Source organism: Hyla sarda, chromosome 9, assembly GCF_029499605.1.
Source record: "Hyla sarda isolate aHylSar1 chromosome 9, aHylSar1.hap1, whole genome shotgun sequence".
NCBI classification, from domain to species: Eukaryota; Metazoa; Chordata; class Amphibia; order Anura; family Hylidae; genus Hyla; species Hyla sarda.
In genome coordinates this window covers 21,179,211-21,206,191 of record NC_079197.1, presented here as the reverse complement: position 1 = coordinate 21,206,191, position 26,981 = coordinate 21,179,211, and the positions used below count along the sequence as shown (strand labels likewise).

Genomic DNA, 26,981 nt, shown 5'->3' with positions numbered 1-26,981 from the left:
ATATAAAAGTTTCATATATATATATTATCATTTCAGTTTTGGAAAATATAATTATAAAAAATTGTCAGTAAAGTGTAATTCCTAATACGGATATAGAAAACTTTAACTTGACATTTAATGTACCCCAAACAGTGGACAAAGGGCAGCATAACACAGGGAGAGACGCACAGTTTTCTGCAGTCTGTCCCTAATGCTGGGATGTAATGTAGGATAGAAGAACCTACAACAGACAGCATGTAGCGTGTGGCCAGAGAAGAGTCACCTCCGCCCCCTCCCACTCGCTGATGATCAACAGATTTCTCCCTATCAGTATGCATAGGGAGAAATCTGTCAATCATTCATAGGTGTCATGGTAAGGGGTGATTCTTCTTGTAAGTGACAGACCAATGAAAAGAGCTTGTCTGTCCCTATGATATACTGGCCTTAGTGAGGTTTATAAAGTTTGTTTCGAGAGACACAGGATTATTAAACCATAAAGGCATGGCACCAGAAGTGGTATTATTGTTCAGTTTCAGCATATGGATATAAAAAGAAAGCTAATGAAATCAGTGATCAATCCTTAAGTTTGTATTAGAATAGTGGAAATGTAACAAGATGACATACATACAATGTTACAGGCTGTCTCCAACAAGTTTGAAAGGGGTTTCATCTGTCTGGAGTATGTACACATACACCAGAAAACCAGTAATCAAGAGGAGCAAAAGAAGTTGCAACCATAGCGGGATGAAGCGCTTCACCGGCGTCTCTTCCTTCTGCTTTGGACGGATGGGCTTCCGCGGTTCCACACCCTGAGAATAGCTTGACCGGGATATGTTTTGATACGTATTCACCTTACTGCTGTAACTTCTGTAACAGGGTCAGAAAAGTGAATAACATTAATATTCATTCCTGTATAAATGCAGAAAAGTGAGCTACTGAAAAGGACATATATTTGTTTTTTTGTAACAGATCAGTTAGAGATTTTTTTGCTTTAAGCACCAGGTTTCGTGATCCTGCCAATCATCAACTAATGGTCCCGGAAAACCCTTTTAGTCACTTGCTGCAAACTGCTGGGCTCTAACATACTATACATCAAATTCAGGAGCTGAGCTTACTTCATAGAAGGAGGGTGCTGGCACACACCATTACTGTCAGACATCAGCAATTTTGGGAATGTTGGTGACTTGAAATGCTTTGATTAATAGCGACCTCTGCATTGAAAAGGCTAACTGACAGGTGTTACTCCTGCCGATAGTCCCTGCAATGTGACCGGTTATCATAATCAAGTTGTAAGCTGTACTAGCAGAGCACCAATTGAGCTTATCAAGGCAATGCAGTAGCATTGCACTGATAATGGAGGCTACAAAACTGTAAATAAAATAAATATATATATATATAATATCTTAAAAAAGTATCATATACCAGATCATGGTGCAAATAATTAGCCCTCATACAGCCACATAGACAGAAAAAAAAGTTATAGGGGTCAGAATAAAATGTTATTTGGTTATCACTGTAATTGTTCATAGAATAAAGATAAGATTTTGGTTTTACTGTTTCAGTTTTAAATGCACTGCGTTAAAATGGAACCCCCAAAAATTGCATAATTGCATTTTTTTTGTAAAATAGGCTGAAGGAGTGGAAAGGGCTGATGGAAAAGTGCTTCTCCTAGAGTAGAGCTACACTGAATACTTTATTCACTATGCAGCATTTATATTAATAATAAGGAGATTTTTGTTTACTTACCGTAAAATCTCTTTCTCGAAGGATCAATTGGGGGACACAGACCGTGGGTGTATGCTGCTGTCTCTAGGAGGTGTGACACTATGGTAATAAAAAAAAGTCAGCTCCTCCCAGCAGGATATACCCGCCTTCAGACTTCAGTTTAAGTTAAAGAGAAATAGGAGGAGACCAACAGGTCAAAGAAAAACCCAACACTGTCCGAGCACCAGAAGAGAAAACATAACTGAACACACCCTCGGACAGAGAACAAAAAGGAAAATCCCAAAAAGGGCGGGAGCTGTGTCTCCCAATGGATCCTTCCAGAAAGAGATTTTACGGTAAATAAACAAAAATCTCCTTTTCTCTATCGACTCCATTGGGGGACACAGACCGTGGGACGTACCAAAGCCGTCCCTTGGGTGGGCAGATAAGCAGTCAGGTAGACGGCCGATCCACTGCCGCCTGCAACACTTTACGACCCAGACTAGCATCAGCCGATGCGAAAGTATGAACTCGGTAAAACCTCGAAAGTGTGCAAAGACGACCAGGTAACCGCCTTGCAAATCTGCGAGGCCGAGGCTCTATTCTGGAGAGCCCAGGATGCCCCAACAGAACGGGTAGAATGAGCCACAACCCTGAAAGGAGGGATCTTCCCCTTACAGCGATAGGCTCCCGAAATGGCGGACCGAATCCACCGAGAAATGGTGGCCTTGGAAGCAGGTTGTCCCCTGCGACGACCTTCCGTAAGGACGAAAAAGGAATCACACTGACGAAACGAAAAAATGATGGAGAGATAAGACCGAACAGCCGAACTACATCCAGCTTGTGTAGTAAGCGCTCCTTAGGATGAGAAGGAGCAGAACAAAAGGACGGGAGACCACCTTAGGCAAAAAGGAAGGATCTGGCCGGAAAACAACCTTGTCCTGGTGGATCACCAGAAACTGAGAACGTCAGGAAAGAGCTGCCAGTTCAGACACCCTCCGGATGGAGGTGATAGCAACAAGAAACGCCACTTTCCAAGAAAGGAGGCGGAGAGACACCTCTCTAAGGGTCTCAAAGGGTTCACCCTGGAGGGCACTCAAAACCAAATTCAAGTCCCAAGGGGGAGAGGGTGACCGATAAGGAGGAACAGTGTGCACCACTCCTTGAAGGAAGGTCCGGACATGAGAATTAGAAGCCAGGGGCCGCTGGAAAAGAACAGCAAGGGACGAAACCTGACCTTTAAGTGAACTGAGAGACAACCCCAGTTCCAACCCCGACTGCAAAAAGGAGAGAAGACGGGGAACCGAGAAGGTTACCGGGGAGAAGTCCTGAGCTTCACACCAACGAAAATAAGACCGCCAAGTACGGTGGTAAATTCTTGAGGAGGAGGGCTTACGGGCCTTGAGCATGGTGTGAATGACTTGGCAAGAGAACCCGCAGGCCCTCAAAACCGCGGTCTCAACCGCCACGCCGTCAAATGCAGCGACTGTAAATTGGGGTGGCAAAGAGGACCCTGAAAGAGTAGGTCTGGGCGGAGCAGAAGGCGAAGTGGAGCGTCGTCCAGGAGCCTGACTACATCGGCGTACCACAACCTTCGGGGCCAATCTGGACCTACCAGAATGACGGGGACGTCCTCTGCCTTGATCTTCCTCAGCACCCTGGGAAGGAGCGGAAGAGGAGGGAACAGAGAGGGTAGGGCAAACCCCGACCAAGGAATCACTAGGGCGTCCACGGCCAGGGCCTGAGGGTCCCGGGACTTGGACACAAAAGGAAGGATCTTCCGATTGTGCCGGGACGCGAAAAGGTCCACGTCCGGAATGCCCCAGAGGTCGCAGAGCTGCGCGAAGACCTCCGGATGTAGAGACCACTAGCCGGGGTCGGGTGAGGACCGACTGAGGAAGTCCGCTTCCCAGTTGAGCACTCCCGGAATGTGAATCGCCGAAATGGCCGGATCCTTGCTCTCCGCCCAGGTGAGAATCTTTGTCACCTCGGCCATGGCTGCTGAGCTGCGAGTGCCGCCCTGTCGGTTTATGTATGCCACGGCCGTGGCGTTGTCTGACTGAACGCGGACAGGACGGGACTGAAGACGGGACTCCGCATGAAGACAAAGAAGAATCGCCCGTAATTCCAATATGTTTATCAGAAGAAGGGTCTCCTGGGGAGACCAGAGTCCCTGAAACGTCCAATCCCTGAACACGCCGCCCCAGCCCGACAGTCTGGCATCCGTTGCAACAACCTGCCAGTGAAGGGGAAGAAACGACCGCCCTTGGAGAAGAAGGGGGGAGCAGAGCCACCAGAGCAGAGACTGACGGACCCTCCGAGGAAGAACAATCTGACGATCGAGGGACAGAGGCGACATGTTTAGTCTAAAGGGGCGACACGCCTTCTTTACTGTGAGGACTGTGAATTTATGGAACGGTCTACCTCAGGAACTGGTCACAGCAGGAACAATTAACAGCTTTAAAACAGGGTTGGATACATTCCTGGAACAAAATAACATTAATGCTTATGCAGAATTATAAAACTACATCCCTTTCCCTTATCCCCTTACACCCTTCCCTTCAATTCCCTGGTTAGATTTGATGGACGTATGTCTTTTTTCAACCATACTAACTATGTAACTATGTAACTATGTTCCATCGAGAGAGAATCACCAGTTGAAGGGGGCGGTAATGAAACTGGGCAAAGGTTACGGCCTCCATAGTTGCCACCATCCGACCCAGGACTTCCATACAAGTGCGGATGGAGACTTATACCTGGGTCCGAAGGGAGCGGACCCCCGACTGGAGCGCCAGGCGTTTGTCCGGCGGAAGACAAATTCGGGCAGAGGCCGTGTTGAATCGAAGTCCCAGGAAGGTTAGAGACTGGGTAGGATGGAGGACTGACTTGTCCCGGTTGATCATCCACCCGAAGCGAATCAGAGTGTGGAGAGTGACGTCCAGATTTTCCAGAGTATGGGCTCTGGTTGGAGCCTTGATGAGAAGGTCGTCCAGATAGGGTATCACCGAGATTCCCCTCGACCGTAATAGGCCCATCACTGGCACAAGGATCTTTGTAAAGACCCAAGGAGCCGTGGCTAGACCGAAGGGGAGGGCTACGAATTGAAAGTGCCCCTCCGGAATCGCAAAGCGGTGGTACCGATGATGGCCCGGAAATATTGGCACATGGAAGTAGGCATCCTTGATGTCCACCGATGAAAGGAACTCCCCTTGTTCCAGGGACGCCACCACCGAACGGAGAGATTCCATTCGGAAGTGGCGGATGAGAAGGTGACGGTTGAGACGCTTGAGGTCGCACAGAACAGTCCTTCTTGGGGACCACAAAAAGATTTTAATAGAAACCCCAAAACCGTTCCCCCGGAGGAACGGGAACGATAACCCCCTGGATAAGCAGAGACTGGAGAGCCGCTCGAAATTGCTTCGCCAGAGGAGGAGAAAAAAGCGATCCCTCGGAAGGGAGGCGAATTCGATTCGGTAACTGTTGGACACCACGTCCCTGACCCAAGAGTCCTGAATGTGTGAGGTCCAGATGTCTTGAAAAAGCAAGAGACGACCTCCCACCCGAGAAGAAACCGTGGGTGCAGCCCCTGTATAAGCCAGCCCCATAACCAGGTGGGCCAAAAACAGGCGGTCTCCAGAGGTTGCGAGTCCGTACCTATGGAGAAAAAGGGGGGTACTTACCTCAGTCAGAAGAACTTACCTAATGGAGTCTTCAGTGAAGTCTTCAGTCAGCTTTTTGTCCCTGCATCATGCCTAGCTGCTATGCGCGAGCGAGGCGAGCAGAGAAAATAGAGGGACCCAGACCCATGAGGTACCAACCCAGACGCTGACCGTTAGCGAGGGGGGGTGAACAGCGCATATACGCAATGTCTGTGCCCCCTTACTCGCAATGGGGAAACAGGGAACTGGAGTCCCTGAGTCCCCACCTGAAAACAGAAAAGAAAAAGGAATAAAAAAAACTAACACGTCCCTATACTAGGAAAATAAAAAATCAGAAGACCTGGTCTGGAGAATCCAGACCATGTCCACCTCCTTCAGACACTAAGCTTAAACTGATTAGCTCAGAGCCTGAAGGCGGGTATATCCTGCTAGGAGGAGCTGACTATTTTTCATCACCATAGTGTCACACCTCCTAGAGACAGCAGCATATACCCACGGTCTGTGTCCCCCAATGGAGCCGATAGAGAAAGAGGTATTTCCATCTCATAAAGTAATGGCATATCACTAGCATGTCCCTTTATGAACGGTGGGTGTCTAACCTTTGGGCAGCCTCACTGATCCTGAGAATGAAGGATCAGCTGCATGGAGTTGTGCTGTAGTTCTTCTACACAGCAGTTCTCCTGCTGAAGGGTTGCAGCTCTACATCCAGCACAGCCACTGAAATTAATAGGCACTCACTAATATCAATGTGCTTTATAATACTTCCCATTTAATAGGTCTTTTATGATGTGGTCTCATATGTAATTATGTTTCAAACTGGGCTGCCTTTCAGGTCACATTGGCACATAGATTTGCTGCAGTATGGTTCAATGGTTGTTCTGCTGCAGGTTTGAGGGCATTCTAAAGATTTTCATATTTGCAGCATGTTGACCATGTCATATTCCTATTATGACCCTTTGCAAACAGCGAAAGAGACTGATACCTCAGCGTTTTGGAACATGTACTACATCTAGGTTTTCGTTCAGTGTGTCTAACTTAGCGCCTCTTTTATGTTCCATGTGATACGGTAACTGTGGTACATATGATGTGAGGTGGCTTTGATATACTGACCATTTCATTACCTTATGCTTAATCTGGTCCTTGCTGGCTACTGTTGATTATCTAGGATGAGATACTAACCGCCTATGTACAGTACTTGTGGCTATTTTGTCAATGCTGACTAGTGAGACCGCAATATTGGTCTGGCTTGGAGATATATATATATATATATATATATAATTTATTTATTTATTTGGGGGATATTTTTTTTCACTAATCTTGGAAAGTCACTTTTTCCTTTTGTGGTGGTTTTTAACCTATTAAACATTGTTTTATGACACCTCTAGTTTTCTCTATATTTTGTGATTAAAAGCCTTAGGGTTGTATTCTGGCAGACGTGTAGCCTTAATTAATATACGTGGTTCATATTTAGGACTTGATCAGTGCTAAGAAAACATCCAAGGACAACTGTAGCCTGGAGATATGGGCCCTGTGTTGACTGCAAGAACATAAGAAGATAACAAGTGCTTCCAAGTCAGCAAATGCTCAGTGAACACACTGCTGGGACCTTTTATCTGTCATTTTGATTTGTTTATTTCTTAAAGGGAATGTCTCACCTTTTTATATGATTCTTTTTTCTTTTTTATAATCTAACTTTTTTCTTAATTGTTTGTCTCACTTGAACATGTTTTTGTAAAAATGACTTACCTGTTTTGCAAATCTTCTTTTGGCTGTAAAATAAACAACATTATTTAAAAATGCAAACATCTGGTACAAGTACTAAGCCAATCATTCACATTATCTGTGTCATTATTATACAGATGGGATGGTAATGGAGCCCTGGCTGTTGGGGGGGGTCTGGGTCTGATGTCTATACGTACTAACAGGAAGCATGGAAAGGGGTTGTCTTGCATGGTCAGTTTTATGAAAGTTGGAGAAATAGCAGATGCAAATATATAGATTATTTTGAGAATAATAATAGTTCTGGCAAGAAATTTCAATTTACTTTTTTCTCTAAAGTATTCACTACCGTAGACTGTTGATTGATCATGTGAAAACATTTTGGAACATGTAAACAAACACAAATTGTGCATATTTACGCTATGAATGTTTTTTCATATTGAGCTCTACTCTCGACTTACCCTTTGATAAGCTGGATAGTAAGTCTTTGTGTATTCTTCTTCGTATGTGTGATTGTCATCTTTATTAAAACATAAAAGAAAGAGACAAGGGTATGAAAATAATGCAATACTTCTATAGAATGTGGCCCAAAATTATAAAAATATTACAATGAAGACTGTGACCAGAGACAAATTATTTAAGGGGTACTCCACCCCTAGACATTTTATCCCCTATCCAGCGGCGGGACCCCCGCAATCAGACAACTTATCCCCTATCCTTTGAATAGGGGATAAGATGTCTAGGGGTGGTGTAACCCTTTAAGGATATGGGGCATATATTAAAGGGTTTTTTCTGGGAGGATCCCCATGTAGGTCATCTTTATCAGATTGTCGGGTTGCTGACACACAGCCCTCCTCATATGAGCTGCTTGCCAGGGCTGCCGCAAGTGCATACACACTGAAGGGAGCCTGAAGCAGACAGTGCTGTACATTGTGTAATGACCGTGCTGGGTTAAAACCCCATCCTCCTCATAGATAAGTCCATTCACTTCAATGTGAGCGAAGGTTCAGTTATCAAGCATGGTCACTACACAATGTCTGCTTTCAGTTCTGTTCTCTATATATGTGGGCACCATGGCCCTGGTAAACAGCTGATGGGTTTAGTGCCTGTTTTTTTACCCCAGAGATCAGATATTGATGGACTATCTAGAAGACAGATCATCAATTAAAAACAAAAAAAAAAACTTCATACAATGTGTGTAAATAATTTTAGCAACTTTTTTTTATATAACCTGCAGACATTAGGCAAGTATTTTCAGGCAAAAGTTATTCATTGCGCCCACCCCTTCAACTGTTGAACCTGTGACACTAAAAAGTATAGCCAAGGATTTGGAATAGAGAAATCACCCGCCTCTTTGCCACGCTGCAATGTTTGGAGACGGATCCTAGCCGGCTTGCCATTCCAAATGAGCTCCCTAAACAAGGACTGAATCCTAAGAAAATATTTCATAGGAATCCAGACAGGGGTGTTATGTAAAATATACAAAAACTGGGGCATAAGTACCATTTTAACTAAGTAAGATCTACTGATCATGGAGAGGGGAAGTTTACGCCAAGTAACTACTTTACGAGAACTACAGTCTAGCAGCGGAAGAAGATTGAGAGCAACATATTCAGAGGGGAGGGCAGTAACACACACCCAGATATTTAAATTGTGAAACTACAGGAAGGCTGACCCTAGCAATAACTGGTATAGAAGGGAGGTGGTCAAGGGGAAGGATCGTGAATTTGTCCCAATTAATCGATTTAATTAATAGATTTGATTATCAGTCCAGCGCTGCGCTGTCCCCATGGGGGTAAATACTCACATATCACCCGCAAGCACTGCCCTCCTCGTCCTCCTGTTTGCTGCGGGCCGCCGGCGCTGACACTCTGTACTGTACGTTGTATCCCTATGCCCGAGCTGCAAAAGATAAACAAAATAAACTTTAACGCATGTTCCTACGTCGGCCTTATGCTCTTCCTGGGGACGGGAACGTCGCCTATCACCGGCCGCAGCAATGTTCCGCCTCGGCCGGTGGTAGGCTGAGCCCACTGTAATGTAAGAAGCCGGCTTCTTACATGACAGTGAGCTCAATCTATCAGCGGCTGAGGCGGAACATCGCTGCAGCCGGTGATAGGCTGACGGCTGTCCGACGTTCCCGTCCCCAGGAAGCAGGTCCGGACCGACGGGGGAAGGTGAGTTAAAGTTAATTTTGCTTATCTTTTGCAGCCCAGGCATAGGGATACAGAGTACAGTACAGAGTGTCAGCGCCGGCGGCCCGCAACAAACAGGAGGACGAGGAGGGCAGCACTTGCGGGTGATATGTGAGTATTTACCCCGATGGGGACAGCGCAGCTCTGATAATTAATTTTGGGGGGGGGGGGGGGGGGGGGGGGGCAGAACAGTGCTCGCGGGTCACATATGATTAGTTCCCCGATATGGGGACAGTGAAGTGCTGGGCTGATAATTCATTCATTCCCGAGGGGGAGAGATCCAACCGGTATTGCTGTATGGGAAAAATTCATATCGTGCAGCACAAAAACTTTGTTATTTGGTGTGAACAGGTATACCGCCCAGCCCTATCTCACTCTGTCTCCTTCACTATCCATGATGGCATGAGGCAGGGCTGCCCTCTGTACCCCCTACTATATGTCCTGGTAATGGAACTTCTGTTGTCAACTATTAGAGTGGATCCAAATATCTGTGGTAGGGTTATCATCGGTCCGGAGTATAAATGCTTCACTGTTGCAGATGATCTTCTAGTTTATATTACAAATTCATTAGTGTATCTGCCTTCTCTGATGGTTTCCCTGTTTCACACATGGTCCAACATTAAATAAATCCCTCCAAATCTGAAGCCCTGAATGTTTTGTTGCCAGGACATATAATGAACTCTCTCTGTTCCTTCTTCTCATTTGCTTGGCCCCCAGCAATGCATCATGTACTAGGGGAAAAAAGTAGGTTATTTCCTCTAAACTTTCCCCCTTTCTTGGCACGATTCCGTATAGATCTTACTTCCTTGGACCACAGAGAGTTATTCTGGTTCAGCAGAATCAGTATCCTTAAAATGACGCTGATGCCACATTTACTGTATTTCAGACAGGCTACCTATACACACACTATCCTTGTTCTGATGACAGTTACAGAGGTGATTTGGACTGTTTAGTCTTCTGTCTGTCCCGATTTAAACGCCAAAACCATGTCTAGGCACAAACTTTCTGGTGGGTCCGGATTACCGGCTGTACTACTTTGCGTGTGCCCATGCACTTCATCTCTATCATATACGTTCTTTCTATCAGATCACAATCTCTCCCCCTATGCTGTCAGACATGGGAGACGGGACACATACACTCCTAGACTCATGTTATTTTGTCAGATTTCAGGTTATATCCAATGTAGCAAAGGTCTCCATTCCTAGTATGCCTGAGGCAGCCCTCCTTTATATGTTCCCCATGGCCCATTTTAAATATAGGAAATCCTTGGCAAGACACCTTTTTCAAGCAGCTAAAATGGTCATTCCTTGGCAATGGAGATCACCTGACCCTCCCACCTTGGAAGACTGGTTTGCTAAAACTACGCACACTGAACACATGGTGAATTTGATATTTGTTACTCCTACTGATGTGGATTGGTATGGTGCTACCTGGCGCCCTTGAATGGACTAATGTTTTTCTCAAAGGTATGGGAATTTGATGTGATCGGTTTGTGATTCGTCGGTCGAGCTTGTTGTCCCTTTGCTATCCCCTGAGCTTTCTTTGTGGCCCAACGCAGGCTGCCTTGTCCCCGCTTTCAATACTTTCTCCATGTGCTTCAGTGTTTTGGTTCTCCATGGTCTTTCTTCACCTTCTCTTTGTTCACTTTTATTCCTTTTCTTCTTTCCTCTCTCTTCCCTTGCTTAGGGTTGCGTCTTCATATAGATTGGTTATTTATACACTGAGAACCTGATGCAGTCCTCATACTTGTTCAGTATTTACTAATGTCCTGTTCTAACTTTGAGGTATACTGTGACAGGCCTTATATTTCTTATTTTCTTTAGCATCTTTCTCTCCTCTTTATGTTGTTTTCTATGTGCATGCTAATGTTTATCTGTTTTCTTCTCAAAATTATATCACATGTACTTGTTCGCTTATAAACGCACCGACCAGGCCTATAAATATACTCAGTTGTTCTTGTTTGTCAGCCTATGTATAGCTTATGCTTTGTTATTCCGAATAAAACCTTTTAACCAATTGCCGTTTAAGGACGAGCCGGCTCATCCTGAGACGGCAACCAGTGTATGGCGCAGGCTTCTGACTCGAGCCCACGCCACACCGGCCAGCCCTCATCTGATTCCTGTAGCTGGGGGCTGCTGTTAACAGCAGACATGCGGCGATGCGATAACCTCGGCCAGCTATTAACCCTTTAGATCGCCACTGTCAAAGCAGACAGCAGCGTCTAAAGGGACCTTTAACCAGTCCCTGGTGGTCCAGTTGGGTGAATTGACCCCCCTTCGCCGCGTGATCGGAAGCGATCCACTTCTGAGGGAGCCAGAGGGCTTATCTCTCTTCCTTTGTTGGTCCCTGCTCTGAGATTGATAAAGCCTGGCTGGACCAGGCTTTATCAATTGAGCGCAGAGCACACAGATCAATGTGGTTCTATGGAACTACATTGATCTGTATGAGGAATCTAATGATCCTATGATTCCCCTAAGGGGAATAATAAAGTCTAAAAAAAAAAAAGTTGAATAAAAAATAAAAAAAAAACACCCATTAACCCCTTTCATATTAAAAGTTTGAATCACCCCATTTTTCCCAAATTCCATATAAAAAATATATAAACATAATAAAAATAAACATGTGATATCGCTGCATGTGTAAATGTCCGGACTATAGCGTTTCTTTAAAAAAAAAAAAAAATACTAAAGTCCACAATTGCATATTTTTTGTCACTTTATATATCCTAAAAAAAAGTGATCAAAAAGTCCCATCAAAATAAAACCTATATAAATTAGGTATCCTTGAAACCATATGGACCTACAAAATAAGGTGTCAATTTTACAGAAAAGTGCACTGCGTATAATCGGAAGCCCCCAAAAGTTACAAAATGTATATATATATATATTTTTTTTTTTTTGCCCCACAAATATTTTTTTCTGGTTTCGCCATAAATTTTGTGGGGAAATGATTGATGTCATTACAAAGTAAAATTGGTGGCGCAAAAAACAAGCCCTATATGGGTTTGTAGGTGGAAAACTGAAAAAGTTATGATTTTTAAAAGGGGAGGAGGAATAAACGAACGTGCAAAAATGAATGGCCCAGTCCTTAACCCCTTAAGGACTCAGGGTTTTTCCGTTTTTGCACTTTCGTTTTTTCCTCCTTACCTTTTAAAAATCATAACCCTTTCAATTTTCCACCTAAAAATCCATATTATGGCTTATTTTTTGCGTCGCCAATTCTACTTTGCAGTGACATTAGTCATTTTACCCAAAAATGCACGGCGAAACGGAAAAAAAAATCATTGTGCGACAAAATCGAAAAAAAAACGCCATTTTGTAAATTTTGGGGGCTTTCGTTTCTAAGCAGTGCATATTTCGGTAAAAATTACACCTTATCATTATTCTGTAGGTCCATACGGTTAAAATGATACCCTACTTATATAGGTTTGATTTTGTCGCACTTCTGGAAAAAATCATAACTACATGCAGGAAAATTTATACGTTTAAAAATGTCATCTTCTGACCCCTATAACTTTTTTATTTTTCCACGTATGGGGTGGTATGAGGACTCATTTTTGCGCTGTGATCTGAAGTTTTTATCGGTATGATTTTTGTTTTGATCGGACTTTTTGATCACTTTTTATTCATTTTTTAATGATATAAAAAGTGACCAAAATACGCTTTTTTGGACTTTGGAATTTTTTTGCGCGTACGCCATTGACCGTACGGCTTAATTAATGATATATTTTTATAGTTCGGACATTTACGCACGCGGCGATACCACATATGTTTATTTTTTATTTTTTTTACACTGTTTTATTTTTTTTATGGGAAAAGGGGGGTGATTCAAACTTTTATTAGGGAAGGGGTTAAATGACCTTTATTAACACTTTTTTTTTACATTTTTTTTTGCAGTGTTATAGGTCCCATAGGGACCTATAACACTGCACACACTGATCTCTAATGCTGATCACTGGCGTGCATTAACACGCCTGTGATCAGCATTATCGGCGCTTGACTGCTCCTGCCTGGATCTCAGGCACGGAGCAGTCATTCGTCGATCGGACACCGGGGAGGCAGGTAAGAGCCCTCCCGGTGTCCGATCAGCTGTTCGGGACGCCGCGATTTCAGCCGGGTCACTTTCACTTTCACTTTAGAAGCGGCGGTCAGCTTTGACCGCCGCTTCTAAAGGGTTAATACCGCACATCGCCGCGATCGGCGATGTGTGGTATTAGCCGCGGGTCCCGGCCGTTGATTAGCGCCGGGACCGACGCGATATGATGCGGGATCGCGGCGCGATCCCGCTTCATATCGCGGGAGCCGGCGCAGGACGTAAATATACGTCCTGCGTCGTTAAGGGGTTAAATTTGAAAAAAAATATTCTTTGGAGGTGCCTAGGACACGTCACATGGGCACAAAAACATAGAGCCCTGGATCCCGGCCATAATATTCAGGATGAATCTGAACCATTCAATGGTACACAAATAGTGTAAAACCTTCAATGCCCTCTGGAAAGGCTGTATACGTTACTCATATTATGATGGTGTACTGCAATATGGAAACCCTGGGGTCTGCAAGACCTTCCCTTTTTGCATTATAACTGTATTCTCATTCTTCTAGATAATATAGGTTACAAAAGAGTGAGTATTTGTGGATACAAAAAATGAGATAACTGCATGGCATTTAAACATTGGCCTCTTTCTGCCCATGTCCCCTTGTAGGCCAAGAAGCATTTTCCTGTCCTTTTTGACTCACACATTATAATAAATGTGTCCAATTACTATGAGACACTGGTTTGACAAAGACTATTCAAGGCTGGCATGACTGCTATTACTGACTAGCTGTTACATCCAGGACAAGAGAAGCACCGCACAACTGATACCTAACATTAACCAGATATTCAAAACCAAACTACAGACTCATTATAGTCAGATAATAATCAATGGCATTTTACACAACACAAAGATACTTGACTATCATATCAATTACAGTACAAGGAAACCCCAAAAGTTTTCGTACCATCGTCATCTTTATATTCTCTTCTACTGTACTGGCTACTCTCATAGGAACCTGCAAAATAAAATAAAAAAGCAGATTTTACAAGAAAATTTTGTCTCAAATTTTAAGGTGCTTTTTATTACATTTGAACAGGTTTTTTTTTAGCAGTTTTTTTGCTAACTAGGCTGTTGCTCAGCGTAGCAACCCCTCTGGATGGGCCCAGCAAACAAGACATTATTTTGAACAGAAATGGCATAAAAGTCATTTGCACTTAATTGTTATATTACAACTGTAAAATTCAACTCCACACTATGGGGAAGATTTATCAAAACCAGTGCAGAGAAAAGTTGACTAGTTGCCCATAGCAACCAATTGGATTGCTTCTTTTATTTTTCAGAGGCTTTTAAAATGAAAGAAGCAATCTGATTGGTTGCTATGAACATCTGGTCAACTCCTCCTTTGCACTGGTTTTGATAAATCTCCCCCTATGTATTTAGATTTATATGGAAAGGTTTGTCTGATATGAAATATTGTCGAGAATTTATTCAAATCTGTGAATGGTGCAGATCAGCGAAAATTCTGCAACTTATTGCTGTTCACCGATGCTCTCCCTAAGTGGGCGGGGCTTGGCACATAGGAGTGTTGTTTCACGCATAGTGGGCCACCACAGGTGCCAAATCTACAGTAATTGTAGTGAAATTTTACATCAGCTCCATAGTTTACAAACTATTATATTATTAATTTTATGTCGCTGTATGCCTTAATATGAAGTTTATTACTTACGTGTAGAAACTGGATATTTATTTTTTTCACGTTCGTACTCAATGATCTTCTTTTCATATAGTGTGCGGGTAGTTCCTAGGGTAGAAAAAAGTGATTTCATATGAGTTTAATTTTTTTTGTATACCACAGGTGACCAATACAGGTGGCCAATGGCAGGTGCCTTCACATGACCATCAAGTGCCTTCACATGACCCACCTTGGTAAATCACAATGCATTTAGAAAGAAAGCACTGTTGAATGAGAACAGTGGTTCTCATGACCATCTTGGCATAATACTGTGAACTCGGCGATCACGGCAAAAATATAACACTGATGTAACAAGGTTAATAAGGGGATGCTTTTATTTCACAAACAGTAATGATTAATATTTGCAGATTTTTTGCTATCTTATCTTTCAGATATTAGGTGTAGGTAAAGTTCCAGCTTTTATCTGGTCTTGCATGTAATGTACTTACAAAAAAAGAAGACAAGGTGAATAGAGTGTGACTTCTAATTAAGTACTTCCTTCCTTTTTATTGCTCAGGTGGCAGACGCTTTCTGGTGTCATAAATTCCCACAGGGGTTTGTTGTAAGGTACAGTGAAATGCCCTTCTCTTATTTATTCTTCATAGAAGCATCACAGGGCAGTACTCAGAGTGCCACCACAGCCATAAAATGTAAAACCATTTGTTTGCATGCTTAGAGGATTTATTCTCCCCATATAACCCAGTTTATTTTTAAAAATCTCAAATATACACTGCAGAAAAAAAATTCTACAGCAAGAAAATGAATTGTGGTGCTGAAAATCCACAGTATATCAATTATTGCATTGCATTCACTGCAGATTTATTCCGGTTTCTCCCCCTTGACTTCAACGGGGTAGTCTAACTCCACAGGTTTTGTGGATTTTGTTATGGATATAAAGTACAATCTGCAGTTGCGGAACTTAAAGGGGTATTCCGGGCAAAAACATCTTATCCCCTATCGAAAGGATAGGGGATAAGATGTCTGATCGCGGGAGGCCTGCCGCTGGGACCCCCCGCGATCTCCCTGCAGCAGTCTGCATTCTATGCGTAGCTGCGTCTGAAGTTTCGGAAACCGCTTGGCTTCCGAGGCGGGGACGTGACGTCACACCATGCCCCCTCCATTCATTTCTATGGGAGGGGGCGTAATGCCCGCAACGCCCCCTCCCATAGACATGAATGGAGGGGGTGTGGCGTCACGTCCCCATCTCGGAAGCCCGAAGGTTTCCGAAACTTCAGACGCAGCTACGCATAGAATTGGGACTGCTGCAGGGAGATCGCGGTGGGTCCCAGGGGCGGGCCTCCCGCAATCAGACATCTTATCCCCAATCCTTTCGATAGGGGATAATATGTTTTTGCCCGGAATACCCCTTTAAACACATAGGGGACATTTATCAAACCCAATGTAGAAGAAAAGTGGTGCAGTTGCCCATAACAACTAGGGATGTCCCCATACCATTTTTTTAAGACCGAGTACGAGTACCGATACTTTAATTCTAGTACTCGCTGATACCAAGTACGAGTACTTATATTTTAAAGGGAATCTGGCACCAGGGTGACGCGGTCTCTGGTGCTGCTTACCGTATGATATGTGGGTTCCTTGTTGTGTACAATGGAGGCGGTTGCTGTAGTATGAGCCAAGATTTCTTCTCCATTGGACAGAACAGGGAATTTGCATTGGCGGTGAGACCGATGGCCACATGGTGAGCAGCGGTGGAAACCGGGTCACCTGCACTATCTACCTATAAATTCAAGTAGGTAGTATCCCCTTGCAGACATTAGCAGCAGCCCCCGGCAGTCATTAGTAGCAGCCCCCCTGTAGACAGCAACCCCCCCCCTGTAGACAGCAGGCCCACCCCCTTGTAGACATAAGTAGCAGCCCCCCTTTAGACAGTGGGCCCCAATTTAAACAGCAGCAGGGCCCCCCCTTTAGACAGCAGCAGGCCCCCCCCTTTAGACAGCAGCAGGCCCCCCCCCCTTTAGACAGCAGCAGGCCCCCCCCATTTAGACAGCAGCAGGGCCCCCCCTTTAGACAGCAGCAGGCCCCCCTTTAGACAGAAGCAGGCCCCCCTTTAGACAGAAGCAGGGCCCCCCCGTTTAGACAGCAGCAGGCCCCCCCCCCCCGTTTAGACAGCAGCAGGGCCCCTCGTTTAGACAGCAGCAGGTCCCCCCCTTTAGACAGCAGCAGCCACCCCCCTTTAGACAGCAGCAGGATCCCCCCTTTAGACAGCAGCAGGGCCCCCCATTTAGACAGCAGCAGGGCCCCCCCTTTAGACAGCAGCAGCAGGCCCCCCCCCTTTAGACAGCAGCAGCAGGGCTCCCCCCTTTAGACAGCAGCAGCAGGGCCCCCCCTTTAGACAGCAGCAGCAGGGCCCCCCTTTAGACAGCAGCAGCAGGGCCCCCCTTTAGACAGTAGCAGCAGCGCCCCCCCTTTAGACAGCAGCAGCAGCGCCCCCCCTTTAGACAGTAGCAGAGCCCCCCCTTTAGACAGCAGCAGAGCCCCCCCCTTTAGACAGCAGCAGAGCCCCCCCCTTTAGACAGCAGCAGAGGCCCCCCCTTAGAAAGCAGCAGCCCCCCCACCCTTTAGACAGCAGCAGGGCCCCCTTTAGACAGCAGCAGGCCCCCCCCCCTTTAGACAGCAGCAGGGCCCCCCGTTTGGACAGCAGCAGGGCCCCCCATTTAGACAGCAGCAGGGCCCCCCGTTTAGACAGCAGCAGGGCCTCCCATTTAGACAGCAGCAGGGCCGCCCGTTTAGATAGCAGCAGCAGCATGGCCCCGGTAGATACCAGCAGTCCCCCCTTTAAACATTAGTAACAGCCCCCTCCTTGCAGGCAGCTCACCTCCTCTGTCGGGTGCTGCCGCTCTGCTGCCCCGTTCTCACGTCCTCCGGTCCGTATCATGTCATCCTATGGAGGAGCATGTGACATATACGTCACTCTGCTTCCTCCCTAGCGTTACGCTGTGCGCAGGGGAGGAGGCGGAGTGACGTGTGTGTCACATGCTCCTCCATAGGACGACATGACACGGACCGGAGAACGGGGCAGCAGAGCGGCAGCAGGTATCGGGCATGGTATCGGGGACATTAAAACGAGTCCCAGATACCATGGAAATGGCTAATATCGGCCCCGATACCGAAACCAGTATCGGGACATCCCTAATAACAACCAATTAGATTGTTTCTTTTCATTTTCAGAGGCCTCTTTAAAAATGTAAGATGCAATCTGATTGGTTGCTATAGAAAACTAAACCACTCCTCTACACAGGTTTTGATAAATCTCCCCAATTTCTCTTTTTTTAACTAGACCAACATATTTGGTCCAAATTGTGCAGGGGCAAATCTTGTGCAGGGGCACCAATATCTGTGGAAAATTCGCAGAGTGTGGCCATTCACTAATTATGCAATAACCCTAGATTTGCCACTGCATTATGTCAGCCTATAACTGAAATTAATGCTTATAATTAACATTAGGGAAATATGTTAACTGTACCTCACTATCTGCATATTTGTGTAAGGCAGTGATTCTTTACATACTTTTTAAGCATACCTGTACTTCCTTAGGGTACGTTCACACGTACGCAGATTTGATGCGCAGGATTTGACGCACAGGATTTTTGCTGCAGATTTCAATGTAAACTAAATGACTGAGCACAGCTTCTTATTGGCAGTTACAAATCCTGCGCATCAAATCTGCACAGGATCCTGTATCTGTGAACGTACCATTAACCCCTTAAGGACATAACGTTTTTCCGTTCTTGCACTTTCGTTTTTTCCTCCTTACGTTTTAAAAATAATAATCCTTTCAATTTTGCACCTAAAATTCCATATGATGGCTTATCTTATACGCCACCAATTCTACTTTAAAATGACATCAGTCATTTTACCCAAAAATCTACGGCGAAACAAAAAAAAAATCATTGTGCGACAAATTTGAAGAAAAAACGCCATTTTGTGAATTTTGGGGGCTTCTGTTTCTATGCAGTACATTTTTCAGTAAAAATTACACCTTTTCTTTATTCTGTAGGTCCATATGTTAAAAATGATACCCTACTTATATAGGCTTGATTTTGTCTTACTTCTTGAAAAAAATCATAACTACAAGCCCAGAAATTAATACATTTAAAATTGTAATCTTCTGACCCCTATAACTTTTTTTTATTTTTCCGCGTACGGGGCGGTATGAGGGCTCATTTTCTTCATCGTGATCTGAAGTTTTTATCTGTACCATCGCTTTTTATTTTTTTTATGGTATAAAAAGTGACTAAAAAGACGCCATTTTGGACTTTTGGAATTTTTTTGCACATACGCCATTGACCATGTGGTTTAATTAACAATATATTTTTATAGTTCGGACATTTACGCACAAGGCAATGCCACATGTTTATTTTTATTTACTTTTTTTTTTTTAATCGGTAAATGGGGGTGATTCAAACTTTTATTAGGGGAGGGGTTAAATCATCTAACTTTTTTTTTCTCACTTTTTTTTTTGCAATGTTATAGCCCCCATGGGGGGGCTATAAGATGCATTATACAGATTGCAGGCACTGATCAATGCTATGCAATGGCATAGCATTGATCAGTGTTATCGCCGCTTGACTGCTCCTGCCTGAATCTCAGGCACGGAGCAGTCATTTGGCGATCGGACACGGAGGAGGCAGGTAAGGGACCTTCCTCATGCGTCCTAGCTGATCGGGACACCGCGGTGGTCCCAATCAGCCTGACTGAGCTGCCGAGAAGCTTTCACTTTCACTCAAAGTTGATCGCCGCGTATAAAGAGTTAATGCCAGACATCTGCCTGAACGGCGATGTCCGGCATTCGCCACGGCTCCTGACTGCTGATAGCAACCGGGACTGTGCGGGTAGGATGCGAGCCCAGCTCTTGCGCTCACTTCATAACCGTGCCGCAGGGCCTTTTATAAACGGCGTTTGGTGGCAAGGGGTTAAGGATTTTAAAACTTACATGATTTTGTCAAACTAACCCTTTAGAGTGGAGACAAAGTGATTTTTGTGCTCTCACTGCTGCCATTGTGCACAGTTATTTCTAATTCTCTTTTTAGGGGGCGGGACCAGAGCTGGGCTGTTTACCAGCAGAACTCCCACCTGGACTCTTTTTCCCTTCCTTCTCTGGTCAATCACAGGACATAACCAACTCTTCTTTGCAATGACAGAAAATGCATTGGACTGTGCGGAGGGATAATTTACACAGTACACTACTATAGAGGGCATGTGATGGGGGAAGGTGAATAACTATGAACTGGCTTTATGCACAGGTGTAACTGTTAAGGACATTACTAATCCAGATAAGTAAGGAAAAGATATAAATTATTATCAGAATTCAAGAAATAACATATTTGCCAAGTGATAATTTATTGTGAACATATATCAAAGTGATACAAAACTTGGTAAATCATATTCTACTGTGAAAGGTAGGAGACATACAATTGACATAGATTATTATAGATATATACACGGCAGAACAACAAATCTGGATAGGAAAGGTTCAAAGGCATTGACTAGTGAAGTTCTTGGGGACCCTACTCTTGCCCTCCCTAGATATGATCCTGCCTGATGACTGCAGGTCCCCCGTCCTTGTGACAGGAGCCTGCACCTGGAACCTACTGTATGTACCCTGATATAATATGGAGTAAGGTGAACCATAAAAACTAATACTTAGTTCTATAGTATACCACCTTAAAGGTGGTATACTACCTTTCTCAGTAGAATATGATCTACCAAGTTTTGTATCACTCTGATATATGTTCACAATAAATTATCACTTGGCAAATATGTTATTTCTTGAATTATGATCTGGATTTGAAAGATGCTATATGAGCAGAAGTGGAAATAGGTAACTGCATCCCAGCAGGGAAGGGTGTTGAATCACAAAAGCATCCTTGATCTAAGCAGTAAACTGCTGAAGACAAGCTCAAGCGAGGGATAGAGGAGATTACGTTTAGGAGTCAGGATTGTGTGTTTACACAAATAACAGCAGCCCAGAACATTATTGTTAATCAGAGATAACAGGGAAGCCTTGATTTACTTTTCAAGCACAGTATAGACTCTCTCTTTTTTTCCCTTCCTTCTCATAATCCCAATACCCGACCCCTGAAGGAGGCAGACAGGTTCAGTTTGCACATTCACATTCCAGGTTCTGTCCCCTGAATAGCACTAGCTAAGGCAGAACAACTGGTTCTGCCTTGGTCTCTCTGCTGCTAGAAATTAAATTCCCCTAACATGATGCAGTTAACAGCAGTTTGCATGCAAGCGACCAAGACTTCATTGTTTTCTTTGGGGGTTTTTAATGTTAATGAAGGAGTCAATTTTTGTAAATGCAGCGATTTACAGATATGTTATGACTGTATTAATTTTGAAAGTAAATTTCATTTAGTTTCAGTCACAGTCTTTTGACAAAAACAACATTTAGTTTTAGTCTTGGTCAAACAAAATCTAATAGGATTAGTTAAAGTGTAATGCAAATTCTAGATAAATGCTTAAAGGAGTTCTCTTATCCCCTATCCGAAGGACCCCCACTATCTCCGGCGCAGCACCCCGGTCATCCTTGCACGGAGCAAACTCCGATGACGCCACACCCCCTCCAATTATGTCTATGGGAGAAGGCGTGATGGCTACGTACTAGCTGTAACGCCCCCTCCAATAGACATGAATAGAAGGAGCGTGGCGTCACGAACATGGAAGCTCCAAGCTTTAGTGTTCCTGATGCTACTGCTGCCAGCCCGGAGATGGCAGGGGTCCCGCCGCTGGTGGATAGGGGATAAGATGTTTTTTGCCAGAGTACCCCTTTAAACAAAGTGATATACTCCTGAAGTAAATAGCTATTATCCTTTTACTACTTATGAATGCAGACAAAAAGAATAAAATAATAGTACTGATGGGATCTCTTTCATGTTTTCTCTAACATTTTAGTCAATTGACTAAAATATCAATAACTTTTAGTTATAGTTATAGTCAAAACTTATCTTTTATTTAGTTTTAATTTCTTATTTTAGACACTGAAAACATGTCAACTAAAACTATGACAGAAATGATTAGTCAACAAAAGTAACGGTATGTTCACACTGAGGAATTGGAGCAGAATTGAAGAGAAATCATTTCGGCCAGAAAAATCTTGTTTTTAGCAATTTTCTCCCTTCCAGGAATACAGCACGAATTCCGCAAGAAACTTATTTTGTCAGTAAAAAACAAAATAAGAGAAAAATACCATTGACTTTAATAGGCTTTTAGCCGTGGATTCACCCTGAAGAATTAATGAGTTAACATAGTAATAGACAGCTCGACCTACCAACAATAGGTCCATGTCGGATGTTATATTTTCGCAAGGTCGTGATAAGCTCTTCATCAGTCATGTTTTTTAATTTTTCCATGTTGGAAGTACCTGAAGAAAAAAGTTATATGTTAATTTGTGGCATTATACCAAATTATATATTTCTATATATGTCCGGTAATGTTGGCACCCCTGAAATTTTTCAAGAAAATGAAGAATTTCTCACAGAAAAGGATTGCAGTAACACATGTTTTGCTATACACATGTTTATTCCCTTTGTGTGTATTGGAACTAAACCAAAAAAGGGAGGAAAAAAATCAAATTGGACATAATGTCACCAAACTCCAAAAATAGGCTGGACAAAATGATTGGCACCCTTTCAAAATTGTGGATAAATAAGATCGTTTCACGCATGTGATGCTCCATAAAACTCACCTGGGGCAAGTAACAGGTGTGGGCAATATAAAAAATCACACCTGAAAGCAGATAAAAAGGAGAGAAGTTCACTGTGTGTCTGTATGTGCCACACTAAGCATGGACAACAGAAAGAGGAGAAGATAACCAAAATTGTGGAAAAATATCAACAATCTCAAGGTTATAAGTCCATCTCCAGATATCTAGATTTGCCTTTGTCTACAGTGCGCAACATTATCAAGAAGTTTGCAACCCCTGACATTGTAGCTAATCTCCCTGGGCGTGGACGGAAGACAATAATTTATGAAAGGTGTCAACGCAGGATAGTCCGGATGGTGGATAAGCAGCCCCAAACAAGTTCCAAAGATTTTTAAGCTGTCCTGCAGGCTCAGGGAGCATCAGTGTCAGCGCGAACTATACGTCTACATTTAAATGAAATTAAACGCTATGGCAGGAGACCCAGGAGGACCCCACTGCTGACACAGAGACATAAAAAAACACAAGACTTCATTTTTCCAAAGTGAACTTGAGTAAGCCAAAATCCTTCTGGGAAAACGTCTTGTGGACAGATGAGACCAAGATAGAACTTTTTGGTAAAGCACATCATTCTACTGTTCACCAAAAACAGAATGAGGCCTACAAAGAAAATAACACAGTACCTACAGTGAAATATGATGGAGGTTCAATTATGTTTTGGGGTTGTTTTGCTGCCTCTGGCACTGGGTGCCTTGAATGTGTACAAGGCATCATGAACTCTGAGGATTACCAAAGGATTTTGGGTCGCACTGTACAGCCCAGTGTCAGAAAGCTGGGTTTGCATCCCTGCTCTTGGGTCTTCCAGCAGGACAATGACCCCAAACATACGTCAAAAAGCACCCAGAAATAGATGGCAACAAAGTGCTGGAGAGTTCTGAAGTGGCAGCAATGAGTCCAGATCTAAGTCCCATTGAACACCTGCGGAGATATCTTAAAATTGCTGTTGGGAAAAGAGAGACCTGGAGCAGTTTGCAAAGGAAGAGTGGTCCAACATTCCCGCTGAGAGGTGTAAGAAGCTTATTGATGTTATAGGAAGCAACTGATTTCAGTTATTTTTTCCAAAGGGTGTGCAACCAAATATTAAGGGTACCAATAATTTGGTCCAGTCCATTTTTGGAGTTTGGTGTGACATTATGTCCAATTTGCTTTTTTACCTCCCTTTTTTGGTTTAGTTCCAACACACACAAAGGGAATAAACATAGTTCATGAATTATTTCTCCCGTTATCTTCTGTCACAAAATAACGGCCGTTATCAATAAAGGACTATAATGGGTTAAAACGGCTATTAGAAATAGACCAGTGGTCCTCAACCTGCGGACCTCCAGATGTTGCAAAACTACAACTCCAAGCATGCCCGGACAGCCATAGACTATAATGGGATTTTCTAACGGCCGTATAGGATTTTGTTACTGCCGATTTCAGCTGGTTTTCAGACGGAACTTCATACGGATGTTTAAAAACTGAGAATTTTGTAGTGTGAAAGGGGCCTTATCAGCGATCATTTTCTCTGGTCTGCTAGTAGACAGACCAGAGAAGAAGATCCCAGGATGATGGATGAAGCAGGTGTGGGGACCTCCTTCGGCCATCCTCAGTGCAGTGGGTGATCCGATCATCCATTACAAGTTTCGCATTGCTGTATTGATCTGAGGGGTTAATGGCAGACATCAGCGCGATCACTGATATCTGCCATTACCGTTGGTCCCTAGCTGCTGATATTTGCCCCACAAAAATATATATTTTTTTGCCATAGATTCTGCAGTGAAATGAGTGATGAAAAAATAAATAAATAAATAAATATATATATATATGGGTCTGTAGGTGGAAAATTTAAAGCATTATGGGGAGATTTATTAAAACCAGTCCAGAGGGAAACATTGCTTAGTTGCCCATAGCAACCAATCAGATAGCTTCTTTCATTTCTGAAAAGGCCTGTGAAAAATGAAAGAAGCGATCTGATTGAGTTGCCCATAGCAACCAATCAGATGGCTTCTTTCATTTTTCACAGGCCTTTTCAGAAATGAAAGAAGCTATCTGATTGGTTGCTATGGGCAACTCAGCAACGTTTCCCTCTGGACAGGTTTATATAAATCTCCCCCTATGACTATTTAACCCCTTAACGACGCAGGACGTATATTTACGTCCTGCGCCGGCTCCCGCGACATGAAGCGGGATCGCGCCGCGATCCCGCATCATATCGCGTCGGTCCCGGCGCTAATCAACGGCCGGGACCTGCGGCTAATACCACACATCGCCGATCGCGGCGATGTGCGGTATTAACCCTTTAGAAGCGGCGGTCAAAGCTGACCGCCGCTTCTAAAGTGAAACTGAAAGTATCCCGGCTGCTCAGTCGGGCTGTTCGGGACCGCCGCGGTGAAATCGCGGCGTCCCGAACAGCTGATCGGACACCGGGAGGGCTCTTACCTGCCTCCTCGGTGTCCGATCGACGAATGACTGCTCCATGCCTGAGATCCAGGCAGGAGCAGTCAAGCGCCGATAATGCTGATCACAGGCGTGTTAATACACGCCTGTGATCAGGATGAGAGATCAGTGTGTGCAGTGTTATAGGTCCCTATGGGACCTATAACACTGCAAAAAAAAAGTTTAAAAAAGTGTTAATAAAGGTCATTTAACCCCTTCCCTAATAAAAGTTTGAATCACCCCCCTTTTCCCATAAAAAAAATAAAACAGTGTAAAAAAATAAATAAATAAACATATGTGGTATCGCCGCGTGCGTAAATGTCCGAACTATAAAAATATATAATTAATTAAGCCGTACGGTCAATGGCGTACGCGCAAAAAAATTCCAAAGTCCAAAAAAGCGTATTTTGGTAACTTTTTATAACATTAAAAAATGAATAAAAAGTGATCAAAAAGTCCGATCAAAACAAAAATCATACCGATAAAAACTTCAGATCACGGCGCAAAAAATGAGTCCTCATACCGCCCCGTACGTGGAAAAATAAAAAAGTTATAGGGGTCAGAAGATGACATTTTTAAACGTATACATTTTCCTGCATGTAGTTATGATTTTTTCCAGAAGTGCGACAAAATCAAACCTATATAAGTAGGGTATCATTTTATCCGTATGGACCTACAGAATAATGATAAGGTGTCATTTTTACTGAAATATGCACTGCGTAGAAACGGAAGCCCCCAAAAGTTACAAAATGGCGTTTTTTTCGATTTTGTCGCACAATGATTTTTTTTTCCGTTTCGCCGTGCATTTTTGGGTAAAATGACTAATGTCACTGCAAAGTAGAATTGGCGACGCAAAAAATAAGCCATAATATGGATTTTTAGGTGGAAAATTGAAAGGGTTATGATTTTTAAAAGGTAAGGAGGAAAAAACGAAAGTGCAAAAACGGAAAAACCCTGAGTCCTTAAGGGGTTAAAAGCAAGGAGACAAAAACAAAAGTGCAAAAATAAAAAGGCCAATGTTGTTGAGGGGTTAAGTACCACAAAAAGAATACATAAAAAAGTGAACTGAACACCACCACTTTTAATGGACTACATTTAGCCCATTACAGTGTAATGTATATACCTTTATGGTTATGTTTACAGACACCACAGGCATATAGCCGTTTTGTAATGTACATTGCTTTACAGCTTCATAACTTGTCCCAAGTATTGAATTTTGACTGCAGGTACTACAGCCAAAAAAAATAAAAAAAAAAGAATCTAAAGTCCCGCAATGCATTATGGTAGCTGTACTTTCATAACAATGATTCTGGTTGGCCAGGCCGAAAACAAACTGTTATCTGACAATAGGGATGGAGAGGTGTAAACCCAAAGCACGGCGCCCCCCGCAGGCGCCATCATCGCCTCACCACAAACACGGCGCTCGATAGATACAAGTAAACTGATTAAAATGGGCGGGAAAGGCGATCAACCGCCACCGGGCCCCGCCCACCCCCTTGTCTGGCGCTGTGTCCAGGGCTCGCGGCGGTGTGGCGATCAGCCAATAGCAGCGCAGAGCGGAATGCGCGGGAAGCGGCCGGGGGGAGGTTTGAGGTACCGGGCGCTCTCACCTCACCTCAGCTCGGTCCGGTGTGACAGGAAAAAACGTGGTTCTCGCCGCTTCGCTCGTAGTAGCCGAGGGTGGGAATAAGGGAAGGGAAGGCTGTACTGGCGGGGAAGGAGGTGGCGTCTCTCCTGAAGAGACCGCCTGCTGTCGTCACTCCAGTGAGGGCTGTACAAGCGCGGTTTTCCTCAGGGAGTGGCTGGAGGGCAG

General features: G+C 43.9%; 2 protein-coding genes across 8 annotated transcripts in view; one reads left to right on the top strand and one right to left on the bottom strand.

Moving 5' to 3' along the window:
• Nucleotides 1–545: 545 nt before the first annotated feature.
• EMD (emerin) lies at nt 546–26,921 on the bottom strand. Of its 3 annotated transcripts, none has more exons than XM_056538312.1 (7): nt 26,784–26,921; nt 22,319–22,411; nt 15,019–15,093; nt 14,257–14,307; nt 7,523–7,581; nt 7,089–7,111; nt 546–846 (listed from the first exon to the last, which is right to left on the bottom strand). In XM_056538312.1, the coding sequence occupies exons 2-7, from the start codon at nt 22,398–22,400 to the stop codon at nt 612–614; spliced, it is 525 nt and encodes a 174-aa protein (XP_056394287.1). In that variant the 5' UTR covers nt 22,401–22,411; nt 26,784–26,921; the 3' UTR covers nt 546–611. The 3 variants fall into 3 exon arrangements, with proteins under 3 accessions (XP_056394287.1, XP_056394286.1, XP_056394285.1); XM_056538311.1 differs by lacking the exon at nt 26,784–26,921 and adding an exon at nt 26,578–26,725; XM_056538310.1 differs by lacking the exon at nt 26,784–26,921 and adding an exon at nt 26,292–26,419.
• Nucleotides 26,839–26,981, top strand: part of LOC130290535 (uncharacterized) — a 141,044-nt gene continuing 140,901 nt past the window's right edge. For all 5 annotated transcript variants that reach the window (XM_056538309.1, XM_056538307.1, XM_056538308.1 and 2 more), the window contains exon 1: nt 26,839–26,981. The gene's annotated coding sequence lies outside the window, so the exon portion shown is untranslated.